Source organism: Azolla caroliniana, unplaced genomic scaffold (genome assembly GCF_043228905.1).
Source record: "Azolla caroliniana isolate FFs.n. ecotype wild unplaced genomic scaffold, voAzoCaro1.0.p SCAF_1, whole genome shotgun sequence".
NCBI classification, from domain to species: domain Eukaryota; kingdom Viridiplantae; phylum Streptophyta; class Polypodiopsida; order Salviniales; family Salviniaceae; genus Azolla; species Azolla caroliniana.
Genome location: NW_028230436.1, coordinates 1,891,907 through 1,908,609, shown reverse-complemented (window position 1 = coordinate 1,908,609; position 16,703 = coordinate 1,891,907). Strand labels below are relative to the sequence as shown.

The 16,703-nt window shown below is 36.7% G+C and overlaps 3 protein-coding genes across 4 annotated transcripts; all 3 read left to right on the top strand.

The window, feature by feature from the left end:
• The first annotated feature begins 321 nt into the window (after positions 1 to 321).
• Positions 322 to 4,178, top strand: LOC147868220 (pentatricopeptide repeat-containing protein At2g03380, mitochondrial-like). The gene has a single exon (XM_087339498.1). The coding sequence runs from the start codon at positions 897 to 899 to the stop codon at positions 4,176 to 4,178; it is 3,282 nt and encodes a 1,093-aa protein (XP_087195624.1). The 5' UTR covers positions 322 to 896.
• Positions 4,179 to 7,796: 3,618 nt separating this feature from the next.
• On the top strand, positions 7,797 to 10,306 carry LOC147868219 (uncharacterized protein At5g19025-like). Of its 2 annotated transcripts, none has more exons than XM_087316703.1 (2): positions 7,797 to 7,950; positions 8,105 to 10,306. In XM_087316703.1, the coding sequence occupies exon 2, from the start codon at positions 8,381 to 8,383 to the stop codon at positions 9,068 to 9,070; it is 690 nt and encodes a 229-aa protein (XP_087172829.1). In that variant the 5' UTR covers positions 7,797 to 7,950; positions 8,105 to 8,380; the 3' UTR covers positions 9,071 to 10,306. The 2 variants fall into 2 exon arrangements, with proteins under 2 accessions (XP_087172829.1, XP_087172822.1); XM_087316696.1 differs by having other exon boundaries at positions 8,102 to 10,306.
• A 3,575-nt stretch (positions 10,307 to 13,881) lies between these two features.
• On the top strand, positions 13,882 to 16,152 carry LOC147868218 (putative pentatricopeptide repeat-containing protein At1g69350, mitochondrial). Its single transcript, XM_087339488.1, has one exon. It carries the CDS (start codon positions 13,882 to 13,884, stop codon positions 16,150 to 16,152), a length of 2,271 nt encoding a protein of 756 aa, XP_087195614.1.
• The last annotated feature ends 551 nt before the right edge of the window (positions 16,153 to 16,703 follow it).

The following is a 16,703-nucleotide window of genomic DNA, read 5'->3' as shown; positions in this document are numbered from 1 at the left end:
GGGGCATTTTTCAACCCCCTTTTCTTGATGACCACAAAAAGAACGCATTTTTAGTGGAGTCCACTCTCAAATGCCCATTGGGTCTATTTTTTGCAAGAAATCACCAATTTTACTCACGCATTATTTACTCAGACACATTATCTGTATTTTATTTTGTAAACATTTAATGGATCATGGCATGACACAAACTGTGGGAACTCCCACCTTGAGACCAGTTATTTTTGCCTACAGCAAGTTTATGCCTGACTCTAGACCTACCAATATTCGGGATTGTCACGTTTTTTGTAGCTAAGGCCTGAAGATAGCACATAGCGTTTCGATAATGACAATGTGGACTCCTTCCATTGTAATTAATAGATGTTACGATTTTAGTTGGGGCTCTGCTCAGATTCTGTAAGTTTTCAGAATGACAACTTGTTTTCGTTCTTAGAGCTTTATCCACGCTATAAAATCCTCTCAAGGAATAGGGAACATGTTCGCAAAACTACAATGAAGACTAAGAAGAAGAAGAAGAAGAAGAAGAGGAAGAAGAAGAACAGAGCAAATGCTCTGTTAATTGCTTTGCCAGGTTCGCTTGCTTTTCGCCTTTTTGCTTGTCTATATGACACAGAATGATTATAAATTTCCAATTTAGGCCATAAATACGACGGAAAATCGGCAAAAGTATTATCAGCAATGATGAGAAGAGTTCGTTCAAGAATAAAATCCACCATTTTCGGGCAACATACAGAAATTGCAGAATAGAAGCCTATTTTAAGGTAGAGCAGATGGGAAATTGATAATAAATGTTTGTTTTGGTGGAATAACATACGGAAACGATGGTGACAAAATCATTTTCTACGTTGAAACAGATAGACAATAATGAGTGTCCATTTTAGTTCAAACATACAGAAAAAATGATGGGAAAAGTCTACTTCAGGAGAATTCATACATTATCATCATCCATTTCACATGGTATGAGCAATGAAATACTAAGCTTAGAAGATGCACTCCATGTGTACAACGATAAATCTAAACTTCCCACAATGGAAACCTTCTTATACCTTATAGAACAAACAACAAAAAGGAAAGACCTTCAAAGTGCAAAACTTGTTTACGCACACCTTTGCAAAGTAAAGTTTGAAATTCAAAAACTGTTAAGCAATGACATTGTCTCTATGTTTATAGAATGTGGATCTATAGCCACTGCAAAGCATTTGTTTGATCAATGGCAATGTCAGGATGAGCATACGTGCATGACTATGATCATAGGATATGTCCAATGTGGTCAATCCTTGGAAGCATTACATATGTATCAGAAAATGAAGAATAGTAGTGCTTTTCCTTGTAGTAGCTTTGTATTGGTGAATATGCTGAAAGTTTGTGGTAAGCTGAATGAGGTAGAACAAGGGCAAGAGATTCATATTGCCATTACCCGACAAGGTTACGAGAAGGATCTGTTTGTTGGAAGCACTTTGGTCGACATGTATGCTAAATGTGGTTCTATCTTTGAAGCACAAACTGTCTTTAATAAGTTAATGGGACGAAATGTCGTATCCTGGAATGCACTTATTTCTGGGTATGCACAACTTGGTCTTGGAAAGGAAGTAGTGAATTGTATCCAACTCATGAAATTAGAAATGATTTCTCCAAATGTTGTAACATTTACTAGTGCTTTGAAAGCATATTGCAGCAGTAAAGTAGCTATAACTGATGTTTCTGAACTACACAATGAAATTCTTCAAAAGGGATTTGATAGAGATCTTTATGTTGGAAGCACTTTGGTTGATGTATATAGTAAAAGTGGCTTGTCAATAGAAGCAAGAAAAGTCTTTGATACACTTTTGGTTAGAGATATTGTATCATGGATGGGATTGATTGCAGGATATGCAGAACATGGACCTGTGGAAGGAGTGTTGACATGCTTTTCCCAAATGCAATCAGATGGAATTTGCCCCGATGCTGCAATCTTTTCGTGTGTTTTGAAAGCTTGTGGATCCCTACCAGATTTGGAGAGGGGTCGAGAGCTCCATTCAGAAATTATTGTAAAAGGATTTGAAATGGATCCTTTTGTTTCAAGCACTTTGATTGACATGTATACGAAATGTTGGTCACTATCTGAGGCTACTTGGATCTTTGAGAAGTCATCAGATCAAAACGTTGTGTCATGTAATGCACTCCTCATGGGTTATACTGAACAAGGATACAGCGAAGATGCATTAAATTGTTTTAGGAAAATGCAACAGATTCTGTTTCCAAATACAATTTCATTCAGTTTGGTCTTAAAAGCATTGGGTATCATACAAGCTCTCAATGAAGGATGGGAAATTCATTCAGATATTGTATGTAAGGGATTTGAGGATGACCATTTTGTTGGTAATAGTTTGGTGGATTTGTATGCTAAATGTGCCTCAATGTTTGAGTCCCAATATGTTTTCACTAGATTATGTAGTCATACTGTTGTTTCATGGACTGCCCTAATTTCAGGATATGTGGAACATGGACCTTCAGTGGAAGCATTGAACTATTTTGATGAAATGCAAGCAGAAGGTATCATTCCTGATGCTGCATTATTTTCTTGTGTGCTAAAAGCATGTAGCAACTTGAAGGCTATAAATAACGGTAGAGATATACATAGTGTAATAATGAAGAATGGACTTGAAACAGATCTTTTAATTGGAAACAGCTTGATTGACATGTATGCAAAATGTGACTCGCTTGAAGGTGCAAAGGAAGCTTTTTATAGCCTATCCTTGACAAATGTTGTGTCTTGGACAACATTAATTGCGGGGCACGTTGAACATGGCCTCAGCATAGAAGCTTTGTATTTCTTTGACCAGATGCAGCTAGAGAATGTTATCCCAGATGCTGCCATATTAGCCTGTGCCTTAAAGTGTTGTGCGAGCATTGAAGCTTTTGATAAAGGGCTAGAAATACATAATGACATCATACAACGTGGTTTGGATGATGACGTGACCATCGGTATATCTGTTGTGGATATGTATGCTAAATTTGGGTCTATTTTAGAAGGACAATCAGCATTTAACAAGCTGAAACATCCGAGCATTGTTGCATGGAATGCTCTTATTACAGGTTATGCAGAACACAATCGTCATAATCAAGAAGCTTTGAATTGGTTCAAACACATGCAAATGAAGGACATATGCCCAGATGCAATCACGTATATGTCAATCTTAAAGGCTTGTGACAGCTTAAGTGCTGTGGAAAAGGGTCATGAATTCCACCAAGAGATTACGTGGAGGGGTTTTGACATGGATCCTTTTATTGGAAATACTTTGGTCAACATGTATGCCAAAGGTGGTATGCTCTCTGAGGCACAGCAAATCTTCAACAAGCTTCACATTCGAAATGTTATATCATGGAATGCGCTTATTGCAGGGTATGCTGAACATGGACCAAACCAAGAAGCACTAAACTGTTACAATCGCATGCACCTTGACGGTGTAACTCAAACTCAAGTATCATTTGTTTCTGTCTTGAAATCTTGTGGAACGATAGGTGCAATCGATAAAGGCCGAGAAATTCACCTGGAAGTTGCTCAACGAGGTTTGGAGACTGATGTTTCGATCGGAAGTACTTTAGTTGACATGTATGCAAAATGTGGATCACTGTTAGAAGCACAAAATGTGTTTGATAAACTACTTCTTCGTGATGTAGTGGCATGGAATGCAATGATAAAGGGGTATGGATTAAATCATGACAGTAACACGTCTTTACAGTTTTTTATAAAAATGGAGAATGAAGGTATGCTGCCAAATTCAGTGACATTTATATGCATCCTCACTGCATGTAGCCATAATAGCCTCGTGACTGAGGGTCAAAAATATTTCTTGATGATGATAGAAAAGTATAGTATCACCCCAAGCTTGGATCATTTTTCTTGCATGGTTGATCTTTTTGCTCGGTCAGGAAGTTTGATAGAGGCAGAGAAATTTCTCGAGACATTACCATTCTCTTCATCCAAAGATGTATGGCTACCTTTGCTCACCGCGTGCAAAACCTATACAGACGTGGATTTGGGGTTTAGATGCTTCCAGAAGCTCATAGATATTAATCCGGATTGTGCTTCATCGTATATGTTGATGTCAAGCATATATGCAAGTGTTGGAAGGTGGGATGATGTAGCTAAAATCGAGGAGATGAGTATTCATGGAGCTTTGTGGAAACCATGCTCATGAACTAGAGACTGTTTCTTTTGTTATATCTTTGTCGAAAAGAGCCAAGGGGTGCACATTGGAAGGACAAAGTTCTGAGGTCAATAAGATCATAAGATACAAAATGCATGTTCAAGCAAATATAAGAGATAAAGGTAATTTTATTTTCTCGTGAAATTCTGTTTTGCACATTTCACTTGAAGAAGCTTAATCATTTTGATACACAGTTTATGCCAAGTAGAAGCATGCAAGGAATCAATATCATTGTCACCAAGGAATAGAGGATTTTAAGGTTGGCTGCATGTATAGATTGAGATGTATTATATTCTAAGGTTTAGAGATTGTACTGTATCATAGAGTCTTATCACTAGTGTGGTTGTGTCTTGAGAGGGTGCATGCATTGTACATAAATTGCCCCAATCCTTCATGTAACATCAAGTGAATGTGAGGTAGGTTGTATGAAAGCAATGTGTATGGGTGACTGTTGGTTGCCCGTTCGGAGAAGAATCTGCTCTCGTAATGTGGTGGGACATACATATATAACAGATATGTGCAAAGCACGAGCATGCACACCTTGGTATCTTCATAAATGAACCGACATTACAAGACAACATGTCACTCATTGAGGACTCTATTGAGGCATCATGAAGCATGAACAATGCCTCCCATTTTATGAACCACTTTTGCATAGCTTGCATCTGTCCAATTTTGCTTTTTTGTGTCTTTTTCAACAATTTTTCTGGCTTCTATGGAACTCTGAGAAATCCAACTCTTTTAAAGGCAAATTAAAGATACAGTAGCCCTAGACTTCAAGCCCATTGAGCAGCAATAATCTCACTCGTGTGTGAAATATATATTTGTTGGGGTCCCAATATATAATCCTCCTCCAAGTTACATGTTCTTGATTTCGTAGTCCTTACATGTTGGGGTCAGTTTATTTGATGGGTGATGTAACCCCCCCCCCCCCCCCCCAAATCCCGCTTTTGCCATGTAGGCATATTTTCCATTAGTTGGGAAGTTGTTGGGATAAAGCTTCATGGTCTTAGAGTTGGGCCATAATCATATTAATAGTTTTGCAGCAGCAGCTCATAGAACGTAATATTCGTGTTCGTGCAAGCATTCAAACGATTTAAAACGAACGCGTTTGAAAAGGGAAAAATACGTGTTGTTTTTTTCTTTTCTTTTTTTTCATGTTTTTTTGTCGCAAATTCAAGTCATTCTAGTGGTAACTAGGTGGGCTATTGGGGTCTATGTTTTGGGTTCGAATCCCAATTTTATCATCTCTCTCTTGTTAGTACCATAGCAAAATTTTATATTAGTTTTTTCGTTTTTTTTCGTTTTTTGTTATTAGAAATAACCTTAACCTAGTGGTAAGTTGCCATGTTACTATTGCTTGTGTCTTGAGTTAAATTCCCAACTTTCTCCTATCCTCTTGTTAGTGTCATGTTACTTTTTTTTTTCTTTGTTTGTTATTAGAAATTAGCTCACCCTAATGGTAAATTGTTATTCTACTACTGCCCATGTCATGTTTTCTTCATATTCTCGAATATATGTTTTATGAGTTTTTTATCGTTTCTTTTTTCTTCTTTTTCTTTCTTTCTTTCTTATTAGAAATTAGCTCACCCTAGTGATAAATTGTTATGCTACTATTGCCTATGTCATGTTTTCTTCATATTCTCGAATGTATGTTTTATGAGTTTTTGAACATATGATTATAATTTATAATGACATATTTTAATTCAATCTCTATAATTCATACTCCTTTTTTTGTAAAGTTCTAAAGTGAGGATGATAGAGATGTCTTGATTCTTAAGAAGCATCCCAAAAGTATGCATGTGATACATCATACAATGCAAATATTGCTACCATACTTATGTTGGTGGTTCACAATGGATTAGAGTCCACTTATTTGGATTGAGAGTGAATCAATATATAATATAGACCATAGTCAATCCAATCCAACTTTGAGATGATTTACCATACATGTTTGAATGAATCATTCTCGAATGCGAATGCACGTATGATACATATGGTTCAAACTTCATTCTATGGAACTTTTGCTAATACAAAACATAGTGGGGCATTATGAACTTCTTTCAAAGACTTGCAATCATGTATCAAAAACTCATTGTGGCACTAGAAGGAGAAATTGAACAACATCATCAAACATGGGCAGCTTGGTCCATGCCTTAAAAGTGGGCATTATAAATACATTCTCTCAAAAACAGGGCTGAAAATGATATAAAAAGCAATGCTGAAAACGAAGAAGTACTAAAACAAAAGCCTTCTTCACAAATCAATTTTCAAAGGGAAGGGCTGAAAATTATAATACCACATTATGAAATCTTGTGCTAAAAACTAAATATTTTCATATTTAAACTACTAAAGAGTGGCTTGGATCATTTCCCATGATCCACGGGTTGAAAACGATATACGATTGCCTTCTTCTAAGAGTTTATGTTAGAAACCAAGTACCTACAAATGTGTTATGGGACAACGCTAAAAACTAAGCACATACAAATGTGTTATAAGACAACGCTAAAAACTAAGCACCTACAAGTTCGTTATGCAAGCACCATGGGCAACATTGGACACAAATAACGTTAAAACACCATGATCGAAAATAATAACATTTTCTTACAAATGGAAATTTTTAAAATGAAGTACCTACAAGGTTAGACTCGTGTGTATGCAAGCACTTTGGGGACAAGAACACAGACACCTACTTGGACATCGCATATGCCTAAAGCTTTATAAGTTTGGTGACCGTATTTACGTTGCCACATGTCTCAATCACTAGGAGGGAATTGACTCAATGTGATGTGCATGAGAAGCTTCCAAAGAAGCATATATAAACCTTTGGTAGTTAAAACTAGGTTTTTAATCTCCCTTCATCATAAAATTTAAGGCCTTTGATAGTTGCTTGAATGAAGTCCGACTAAAATGGAGCAAGATAAGAGAGAGCCAGTTTGATTATTATTGATCAATACTTTATGCTCACATAGTGGCCTTGCTGTAAGGACATATCTCTAGCTTCTTTAATGGCTCACATGGCCTAAGTTATGTGTATGCTTGATCGATGGGCGCTTTTCCAAGCTTACCCACCAATCAAAAACCCTCAACGTCACAAACTCTTTAATATGGTGTACACAAGCAAGGGCTAATCTTTGCGAGGTGCTTATTAGTGCAACACACAACCGGAGGGAGACTACACATAAAGTCGATAAAATGGGCTAAATCTACATGTCAAGATTTTCATTCGAGTTTTTCTTTTTGGTAAGATTCAAAAGGGCATAAGGGCTCATTCTGTTTTAACGCATCCGGAACCAACAACATATATAATCACGGATATATGTATTGGGACCTCAAGCATAAGATCTGAGACGAGGGTCGAGTCCATGAACATCGGGGACCAGACCTTCGTTAAGCCAAGTGTAAGTGTGTGTGTGTGTGTGTGTGTGTACATAGGATCCCTTGCTTAATCAACTCTTTCATAAATTTGTGTACAATATAATTGTATTATTTACATATATTATATTTATGTCCACACGTTCAATTCTCTCTGCTCGGCTCGGCTATTCCCTGTCTTTTCCTTCCCAGATCCTTCCCACTCTCTCTCTCTCTCTGTCTCTCTCTGTCTCTGATTCAATCCCACCATCGCAGACACATGCGCAGAGCGCGAGAGACAGAATCTTTTGGGAATCTCCAAAGATTCGCTGATCCAAACCCCTCCCCCCCCTCCCCCTCGTGCAGGAATCGAAATTTGCTCAGATTAGACAAACCCTAACTCTTTCAGGTATCCTTCCCCTTCAAAAACGTTCATCGTTTTTCCTTTCTTGAACAGAGATAACGAAAGTGAATTCACTGGATTCAGCGTGAAAACGGATTCTAATTCGTATTTATTTACTTTCGATTTGCCTCGAAAGAAAAATGTGCTGTGGTTTCAGCAGGTGATCGTCCTTCTGAAAGGATTTCAATTCCTTTTTCTCCTTCATACTTTTCAGAAATTCGAATTTGAAAACTCTGTTGGATTCAATTTGAAAGATGCTGAATTCCGTTTGAGAAGATTCCAAGTGGTAATTTTGCCCTGAATTCTGGATGAAAATGTGCTAGATTCATCAAAAGCAAGGAAGGTCCTTCAAAATATCCCGTCTAGGAAAAAGACTATTCAAGATAAAGATCTTTGAAGAAGAGATTTCATATTCGTTTTGAGAGATTTCATCACAATGATGGTGGATTGCCGAGGATTGATCGAGTTCTGCAAGACATTTGAGCACCGCAGGAACAAGACACCCGGCCAAAGGCCGAGTGTTAAAGTGAAGAGATCTCTGCCTCTCAGCAACCATTCGACAGCGTGCAATGAATCTCCGGCTGCTGCTGTAGACATCATTATATTTCTCATAGTTCTCGGTGCGTCAGGGTTCCTTTTTACACCATATTTCAAGTACATATGTGTAGAAATAGGAAACATCTTTCCCATAGTTCTATTGCTTTTTGTTGAGATTGTATACCAAGCTCCCATGGCTTATATAGTGGGCTTTCTTTTAATGTTGGGAGGAGTAATTTTTGTATGGGGATCATATCAATATCAATGTAGGAAATGCGGGAATCCACATTGCAAAGGGTTGAAGAAATCCATGGAATTTGATATTCAACTCGAGACGGAGAAATGTGTGAAGAATTGTTCCCAGAATTCTTTTGAATTGGGTACTAATTCGTCACTAGACGGACATTGGATTAACGGGGATGTTGTTCTTGGGAAGGACCATAAAGAGCTAGAGGCGGAGCTTCGGAGAATGGCCCCACCCAATGGGAGGACAGTTCTTATCTTTCGGGCCACATGTGGATGCCCGGTTGCCCGTATGGAAGTCTGGGCCGGCTCGAAAAAAGTACGGAAATTGAAGAAATTGTCCTGATGTCGGGCTTGAAATATCGAAGAATTTCAGAGTAAAAACCACCAGAATAATCCCCTAACAGTTTGTTGGGTATGTACCAGAATCAACACCCTAACTTGTTGGGTATCAACCAGAATAACCCAAGTTTGTTGCTCATTTATAAGATTCCCCTAAGATTAGAAAATTTCATCAGAATACCCTTCTGATAAATTTTAAGAAAGATAGGGTTAGTTTTTGGGCCAAGAATTTATGATGGCATCATTTGGAAGGAGATGGCAGTTGCATGGTCTTCTTATATTTCTTCTTCTTCTTCTTCTTCGACTTGGGTAAGTTCCCCATTGGATTTATCCATGCAATATATATTTCAATAAGGTATGTTTCCCATAGTGACCCGTATGTTTTGATCCATCTATATATGTTTAGGTACCTATAAATCCCAGCTTAGGCAATGAAATGGTGGCTCTTTTTTATTCTGGTAAATAATTTTCAGTTATGTACCTTAAAGAGTGTACTGGATATGAGCAAATTCATTATAACAAAAACTTGTGTGTACGTATGTTTGCAAATGCTGTCTGTATGTATGTGTGCAATTGTTTGAAATGTTGTATGTATGACAGTCTGCATGAATGTATGTATATAGATAATGAATGGATGTAGATGTATCTATCTATTTATTATGCTTTTCTTGTGTGTATGAATGAATGTATGGATGGAATAATGCTTGCATGCACACACACGGGACACACACATGGATATGTATGTCTATGCATGCATACACGCGCGCGCACATGGATATGTACATATGTCTATGCATGCATGTGTGTGTGTGTGTGTGTGATCTACATCTCACACTGTACAAAGTTTTCTAAGAAATAACTATTTGAAAGGAAGAAGCAATTGGTTTACAAATATATCAATGGCCCAAAGGGAAGCTAACAAGGAATTAATATCGTACATCAAGAAATAAGTGGAGTGATCGTTCAACCTTTGGAATGTAGAGGAAGAAATCTTCACTACGAGTAACAATATTCAATATTAGTTTTGTCTTACTATCAACCCCTTTACTATGCATGTGAGCAACCCTAAAGTGTAAGTTATTACTTGGATCATGGAGCAAGAAGAAACTATTTTGAATGACCAAATTTCTTTTCAATGAGCATAGTTGTTTGATAATGCCAATGTCTATCACATAGTCTATGTAGGTAAGACTCCATGACGGCAAGTTGTTTCAATGTCAATTATTTATAAAGAGTCTTATCTTATATTTTCAATTATTGATTTCATGGAGGATATCAATAAATAATGAATCATGAATGTTAAATGATGAGGACCAATGAAATCGTGGTTAATGGCATGCTTTTTTATTTGGTTGAGAATCAAAGATGAAATGTAATTATTTACTTCATTCTTACCAAGGTTCATGTATGTGCAACTATGATGTCCTTCATTGATGCTTCTTGCTCATCCCAAAGCTTGGGGAATAAAAATATGTTATTTTCTCTCACAGTTAAAATATGTACATGGCAAATCACCTCTCTAAATCTATCTTGGGGCGCCTTGCTATTAGCTTAAAGCTATAATGTTCAAATTTGGTCCAAATTCAAGGGTCTTTTTCTAATTTATTTCCATGCCAAGCTTGTTTGTATATAGATATCATTGGAGCAAATCTTTATCCACAAACTAGTCTTGTTTGTATCCAGACATTAGTAATATTGATTCAAAGTGTTTCGTTGCAAACTGTAAGGGAGAAATTTGTGTAATAATGTCTCTCTTAGCCCGAACCCCAAATCATAGATGGTGTTTCATTATCCTATTTCCTTCTGGCAATGTTACAATGTCATGTGGTTATTTTATTTGGTAATCTGTATTTGTCATCATTTGAGCATTTGTGTCATATTTTTCTTAGGGAAAGTATTGTGACCTTGTGTAAATGCCCATATGATGATACCAAAATCTTCTTCTATAACATGCTCATCTTTTCGGGCATCAAATGATCCATTTGATTGAGAGATTTTTTGTCTTTTTTTGTTTTCTTTGTTTCAACATACATACATGTAGTAGTTCCAAAGTATTGTTTTATTGTACGTTAAAGATGTCTTTTCTAACATTAAATGCACTTGACAAATCTTTTCTACCAAGAGAACGTCCTTGTTAGATAATTAAGGGTAGATGCCTAGAGCCTCATAAGATATACCTCTTAATTTTTAGAGTTCTTTTATTTATAAACATTATGCTCAAAAGTTTATAAATTCATGGCTCGAAATTCAAGTATGGCACAGTGCCAATTCCACATCAATGAACAAACAATAAGAACTGAATGATGTGGCTTTGTATTGAGCAACAACCACCACGAGGATTAAGCCTAGGTCATCCGCTTGATAAGAACCAAATGTTGTGGCTTTGTATTGAACTTTTTGTTGATCTAAAGTAACTTCGAGATTATTTACTTCTACTGCCGACATAATCATGCCTTTTCCACCCCATTGTTGGCAAACAAATGTAAACCCACCATAAAATAAAAGACTCTTTGCTAAAACTTCTATCTTTCGTTGATTCTTCCATCTCTTTCGATGGAATGACTTCTACTATTTATTACTTTCTCTTCCTTGGTACAGATCCTTTATTTTGAGACATGATACTGGTGCTAGTAAATCTGAACCATAGGACTTAGTAAACTTTTAACCTGATTTAGTTGCATAACTTATATTTATATCTAGTTTTTATTTGTGTTAATTTTGGGAGCGTTTGGTATGGTCGTTGTATTACCTTTTGTCCCATCATCCCCCCCTTGAAATAATAGAATCTTTCTCATTGTTATTTGGCTTTAATCCGCATTAGAAGAAATGTGCCACAATACAATATAGTGGGATCTACATATCTATAAGAAGAGGCATGCCATAGGCGAATATGGTAGGATCTATATATCTATTAAAAGCACTGACTTAAAATTATTGTTGTCGTGTGCAAGCATTTCAAGTTTTTAATGATTTGGTTTACAAAAGGGCACAAACTCATAACATCATCTTTATCTTCTCCTAATGAAATATAATAATAATCAACAGAGATACATTCTCTAGAAGATGAGTTCTAATAGTTTGGGATTGTCCAATGTTAGTGTTAAGAAGTACTATATAATATTTTTAACTATCTTTTCTTAAAATTTTGATATTCCAAACGTTCAGCTCCTTATAGCGTATGTGACTTATCATATGACCAACATCACAATTCTCAACATAATAATAGAGAACGAAACCTGACTCAAAGAACAACCTTTCTGAAGTTGTGAGTATGCATCAAGTATCATAAATACTGGATGATTGAAGAGACTAAGACACCCTTGTCACGCTTGTAAGAACAATGAGCATAAGAAAGACACATGCATCAAAACCATGTGTATTGCATCAATTACATATGCATCAATAAAATGGATCAAAAGTTTTATCATACAAGGGGTGAACATGTATGAAGGAAGGAAAACAATGATCAACAAAGTTATGTCATTTAACAGTTGGATTGCAACAATAATGTTTGAGAAAGGAAATAACATCAAAGACAACATAGGTATAAAATATGCAAAGGTCATGATTACGTCATCCTAACGCACACCATAAGACCTAACAACTAAGAGAAAAGATCACATGAAGTGAGGCTTTATTGTTTATCTACACAATAAATCTAGAACTTTTAGACATAGGTGGTTTTCATTAAATATGTATGCAATGATATAAATAGCATTAGAATACTACCAAACCAATATGTGACATGTCAAATGCATGAAAGGAGCCCCAAAAAGGAAAAGGTGGGTCTATCATGGCAAGCAAAGGTCGACCATCACTCCGATGGATTTATTATCTATGAATAGCAACCTACCACTTGATAATGAACGAGTGTATTCAATCTACAATGACCAAATGGCATCTTGTTTTGAGAGAGGGCATTATTGCACAACACATAGTTTATCATCCTATTTAGAGGTTAAATATGCACATGGAACTAAAGAGAAACATTTTCAGTGTGTGGGGTTGATCAAGCCTAAAGACAAAGGTCTTTAAAGATTTCTATTACTTCAAGTGTCACATTATCTTACATAATCCATGGTTTATCTTCATTGAGAGTCTTCATAAGCATCATCTTTGTTTTGGAGCTATTGACACAACCTAATATGTATGCAAAAGTTTTCCAACTCATTGATAAGCTTGTGTACATCAAGTTCTTAAGTATTTCTTGATAGTGCATACATCTCTGTTTAACAAAAGCATGATGACTACATTCCCCACGATAAGTTCTTCAATGGCTTCTTGTTGTACAAGCTCAACCACCACATGTTCCAATGTATATCATCATCAAGGTGTCAAAGTTTTCCCTAATTCTTTAACTTAAGTATATAATTACTCTATTGAATGGATAAGGGGAATAGCATGAGGGGAGAAGGGGCATATAGAGAAATAACGAAAACACAGGGGTGTGTATGCATCTATAATATATGTATGTATGTAATATGTATCATGTATGTATGTATGTATGTATGTATGTATATGTATACATGAATGCATGTCTTCTGTCTGTCTGTTGTATGCATCTATAATATATGTATGTATGTATCATGTATGTATGTATATGTATGCATGAATGCATGTCTTCTGTCTGTCTGTTGTATGTATGTATATGTACCAGCAGCCTCCACAACAAAGACTACATTACAATGCAGGGTGAAAATCCATTTTGTATGTATATGTACCAGCAGCCTTCACAGCAAGGACTACATTACAAAACAGAGTGAAACTCCATTTTGTGTTTCATTAGCTAGACTAGAATGGCTCCTCTCTACAGGCATGACATCCCTCCACAAAATACTTCATCTCCTCCGAAGCTATGCGGAGAAGAAAGATATCAGATCAGGTAGACACCTCTACTCCTCCCTATTCATCCTCAACACCACACCCTTACAAGTCTCCAATGACTATTTCATTCGTTTCTTTGGATCTTTTGGTACTCTGTTTGAATCAAATCTTGTGTTTGTCACCATACCACATCCTAGCATATACACTTGGCATGCCATCATCTCTTCACATGTCATCCATGGAGAACATCATCATGCCCTCGTCATGTATCACATCATGCTTCAAGATGGCATCGAGCCAAATCGGTACATATATACTTGTATACTTAAAGCATGTGGTGTTTCCGGCATCGTAATGTGTGGAGAGATCATACATGATTCCATTATTAGGGATGGATTTGAATTGTATGTCGATGTGGGTAGTTCTATTGTCGATATGTATGCATCGTGCGGTCGTGTTGAAGATGCTCGTAAAGTGTTTGATAATTTACCTCGGAAAGACCATGTCACGTGGAGTGCATTTTTGGATAGGCTCATTATCAATGAATGCGGGGATTATGCCCTCCAAATTGTTAAAGATGTGCAAAATCAGAGTATTATTAAGCCTGACAAAGTCATGTTTATCTCAGCATTGAAAGTGTGTGGGCTTATGGGTTCAATGATACTAGGCAACCTTTTGCATGCCCAAATCACAGAAAATGGGCTAGAAACAGAAGTCACAGTTACAAACACACTCATCGACATGTATTCAAAATGTGGGGCTTTGAATGAGGCATGTGTACTTTTCGATAAGTTGAAAACACCAAGTATCGTTTCGTGGGGAGTTATGATCAGTGCATATGCCACCCATGAACAGTGTTCTTGTGCACTTCGAGTTCTAAAGAAGATGCAAGAAAATCACGTGGAAATGAATGAAGTCGTCTTCTTGAATGCATTAAAAGCATGTGGAGGTAGTAAAGCCATAGATCAAGGTAGGCTTCTGCATCATCACATTATTAAAAGTGGAATGAAGATAGAATATTATGGTATTGATTGTGCATTGATTGACATGTATGCAAAATGTGGGAGCCTTAATGAGGCACATTGTGTGTTTGATATGCAACCACATCATAATGTGGTCTCATGGGGTGCAATTATCGCTGGACATGTTCAAAATGGCCATGATATTCTTGCCTACAAATTCTTTCAGCAAATGCAAAAGGAAGGAATGAAACCAGGAATAGTAACATACTTGTGTGTGTTGAAAGGAATCATGAGCACTCAATTGCAGCACAACGGAAAGCACATCCATCATGGGATCATTCACGATAATTTCGAATCTGATGAGGCAATTGGAAATATGCTAGTTGACATGTATGCAAAGTTTGGAAGCATTGAAGATGCTTTCAAAGTGTTTGATAGTTTAAAGAATCCAAGTAAGGTGTCATGGAGTTCTTTGATGGGAGGATATGTTAAACATGGTGATGGTTTGCTTGGCTTGGAGCTTTTTACAAGAATGCAACGAAAGGGTATCGAGCCTGATAAAGTTGCTTATTTGTCTGCACTAAAAGCATGTTCGATTACAAGCACATTGATGCATGGAAAACTTATACATAATCATGTTGTCAGAAGTGGACATGAATGTGACACAGCAATTGGGAATGCGTTGATTGACATGTATGTGAAATGTCGGTGCATCAAAGAGGCTCACAAACTATTTGATTGTTTAGCTTTTCAAGAGATTGTAGCTTGGGGTAGTATGGTTGGTGGATATGCTATTCAAGGAAACTACAGATTAGTTGATATTTTCTTCGAAGTAATGCAACAACATGGTTTTAAACCGAATAGTGTAATATTTACTAGCCTCCTCTCTGCATGTTGTCAGGAAAGTGCTGTCAAGGAAGGTGAGTTTTACTTTAATATCATGGAGACTTACAGGGTCATACCAACTATAGAGCATGTTACTTGTATGGTGGATCTCCTTGGAGGAGCTGGCTACCTAAATGATGCGAAACAAATTCTTAATATCTCATCTTCTCAGTGTAATATTATTGGATGGATGTCTTTGCTAACGGCGTGTAAAACTTACGGGAATGTAAAACTTGGAAGACAATGTTTTGACAAACTCGTGTTGTTGAATCCAGAAATTGGGGCCATGTATGTGTTAATGTCTAATATTTATGCTTCTGCTAATATGTGGGAACATGTGACATATATTGACCATTTGCGAGGCAATGCATGTGCACGGAAAGTGGTAGGTAAAACTTCCATGGAGATAAATTGAACCCTATATATGAATTTGTCGAAGGTAAGGAGATGTCTTATTGGAATGATAACCATTTGTAGTTTCTGATGTATGTAACTAAAAGAAATCTCCAAAGAAGCCTAATGTCTTGAGCATCTTTAGGGTTCATAACAACTTAGCAGTTCAGCAGGCAATCTTTTGGATAAGGATTGCACGTCAATGCAAATTGTGGAGTGTTAACATAAGTGGTTCGATTGGATTGAGTTGTTACCAAAACTTCCAGCCCCCACAAAACAATATTTGCATATAAATAAGAAATCGTATGTTAAAGGAGAGTCTGAAAGCATTGTCTTGTACCTGCGAGCTGTTGGAAATCTTGAATTTCTAAAAGTTGGATGTTGGTTGACGTTATTTGAAAGAACAAATTGCATAAAATTAAAACCAATGGTTGAAGGAGATGGACTTCAAGTTTAAAATGCAAATGGAAAAAGTATTAGATAAGAGATGAAGTTTGTATTTAACAACATTTGACATATGCTTGTCGATCAATGTCAACGAGGAAGGTTTTAGCAAAAACCTTATAACTAAAG

Coding starts and splice junctions, on each gene's coding strand:
- LOC147868220 (XM_087339498.1), top strand. CDS start 897: ATGATGGGAAAAGTCTACTTCAGGAGAATTCATACATTATCATCATCC.
- LOC147868219 (XM_087316703.1), top strand. CDS start 8,381: ATGATGGTGGATTGCCGAGGATTGATCGAGTTCTGCAAGACATTTGAG.
- LOC147868218 (XM_087339488.1), top strand. CDS start 13,882: ATGACATCCCTCCACAAAATACTTCATCTCCTCCGAAGCTATGCGGAG.